This window comes from Wasmannia auropunctata, unplaced genomic scaffold (assembly GCF_000956235.1).
Source record: "Wasmannia auropunctata unplaced genomic scaffold, wasmannia.A_1.0 LD336085.1, whole genome shotgun sequence".
NCBI classification, from domain to species: Eukaryota; Metazoa; Arthropoda; class Insecta; order Hymenoptera; family Formicidae; genus Wasmannia; species Wasmannia auropunctata.
In genome coordinates, this window is record NW_012026805.1 from 2879038 (window position 1) to 2881174 (window position 2137).

The window sequence follows — 2137 nt, forward strand, 5'->3', positions numbered from 1 at the left end:
ATATTTCGAAATTGTGTGGGTCTTTTGAAATGAAACTTGACACAAAATTTTCTTTTATCTGGGTGGACATTTTACCCACTATAACGATCGATTACGCGCGGGGCCCGAAATCACCTCCTTAACCCGCTATACTCTTTATATCTGTAACTGTGTTTTATATATACGCGCGTGCGCGCGTATGTGTGTGTGTGTGTAAATTTTGTATATTACGTCAGTGTGCAAATAATCAATAGCCTACAAAAATTTGTAAATCAGTCCTTTCACTTCTCTTCTGTCACTTCTGCACGTGGAATATAAATATTTTCCGTGCGTTGATCACATTTGGCCGCAATACGTGATACTGTTAAAAGGAAGTCTGATAATCGATTCAAATACGTTTGTGCTTCCTTATCTAGAGCACCGTCTCGTACTAGCGTCGTGATACTTCGCTCAGCACGTCTGCATACCGTTCGTGCGACGTGCAGGGAAGCACAAGCCTTTCCGCCACCCTAGTTTTAAAACATTAAATAGAGTTAAAATTAATGGAACTTGAAATATACCTGGTCTGTCCCAAAAGTAATGAGATCCTACTTAGAAAAATATAGTGTATTTTCAATAAAATTTCCCAGAATTAGTCTCCTTACTTTCAAGACAGACTCTGTATGTACATAAGTATTATAATATCTAATATATAATTACTGGAATGATATAATCCTCAGGAGGAGGAAGCTGATTCGCATATTCGAGAATCCACTCCTCCAAATCCTTGGTGTGTTTGCTCTCGAAAGACCGGGTCTTTCCAGGTACGGACTTCGATATGGCATGGCTCAGGTCAAACAGGATCATTTGCACTCTCTTGAGCTTGTCGACATACGGATGTTCGACCTTCCCGTCGCAGGCAAACTCCCTCGCCAGTCCTATGTAGGATGACAGCTCGTCAGTCGCCCCGAGAGCATTGAAGATCATGTCGTCCTTCGGTTTCGTATCTCCGGCATCCGTGATCGTCAATCCGGAGTCGCCGTCTCGCGAGAACACCGCCACCTCGGCCACGTTCGACGTTGTAGTACCGCTACAACATGTCATCGTCAGTAAATCAATTATGTGTTACCTCAATGTAATATTTTCCCTGTATAACACATAGCGCACCAAAGCTGTTTGATTATAACGTAATGTAATATTTCTACCGCGATGCACTTTGAGGTTATGAAGGAGATTAAATGCGTACTTGTGTCTCAAGGATATACACTGCATCCCGCTCTTGTACATGACAGCGGATTTCCTCCACAGACCTCTGATCAATTCCATCTCGCGTGTCGCTCGCGACTTAATCGGATACAAATAATGTAACTTCACGCGTGCAGGCCTCGTTGATTGCTAGTGATACCGATCAACACCAATGCGATATCAACAGCTACGAAAAGAACGTTCATAAATATAGCGTTCCAGATATAATGGCACAGATCACACGCATGTGTGCCGTGAAATTTTACAGAGAGCGGATAACAGCGCGGAAAATCAGAAAATAGAGTATTATTACGCGAGGGAAGATCGCGACATTTCTGACTTCACTTCTTTAATATGGCGTGATATGGCTCCTGTTCTCACTTCTCCACCGAGATACAATTTCCGATTTCACGATTTTCGTGCATTCTTTAGAATTCTCGACGGCGGTGCCGAATGTCATTATTGAAGGCATGTCATTCGCTGTATATATCAGGAGGATGTATATATCACGGGCTCAAAAGACGCGAAATGTAAATGATATAAATTTCGCGCGCGTCTACTTACGCATACTAGGGTGCGTTCTTTTTGGACGCTCACGCGCTGCAAGTGCTTATAACTCAGTGAGATATATAACATACTGGAGTCCTGTGAGCCTTGGGGTGGTGGGGATGGCCGAACTGTGCAACAGTAGTGCGAGAATGACAGCCATGCAGCTTGAGGATATCTGCCTCACTTTAACTGACATTATTAAAGTGAGGCAGCACGATTATTTTGATATCGATTATTTTTATTTAATAAAATCGATTATCGTATGATGTTTTCTCAATTTGATTATTCCCTAAACGATAGTTTTTTTCTTCAATGTTACTATTATTACTAGACTTTTTTGACTCTAGTCTTCTTGTGTCGTCAATGGCTGTGTTCCAAAATTCAC

The 2137-nt window shown here is 41.9% G+C and overlaps 2 protein-coding genes across 5 annotated transcripts in view; both read right to left on the reverse strand.

The window, feature by feature from the left end:
- Positions 1-2137, reverse strand: part of LOC105448509 (uncharacterized aarF domain-containing protein kinase 2-like) — a 51491-nt gene that overhangs the window by 11474 nt on the left and 37880 nt on the right. The gene's annotated exons all lie outside the window — the stretch shown is intronic.
- LOC105448507 (cob(I)yrinic acid a,c-diamide adenosyltransferase, mitochondrial-like) lies at positions 11-1836 on the reverse strand. Of its 3 annotated transcripts, none has more exons than XM_011687148.1 (4): positions 1768-1836; positions 1205-1390; positions 679-1048; positions 11-488 (listed from the first exon to the last, which is right to left on the reverse strand). In XM_011687148.1, exons 2-4 carry the CDS (start codon positions 1282-1284, stop codon positions 261-263), a joined length of 678 nt encoding a protein of 225 aa, XP_011685450.1. In that variant the 5' UTR covers positions 1285-1390; positions 1768-1836; the 3' UTR covers positions 11-260. The 3 variants fall into 3 exon arrangements, with proteins under 3 accessions (XP_011685450.1, XP_011685449.1, XP_011685448.1); XM_011687147.1 differs by lacking the exon at positions 1768-1836 and adding an exon at positions 1517-1756; XM_011687146.1 differs by lacking the exon at positions 1768-1836 and having other exon boundaries at positions 1205-1756.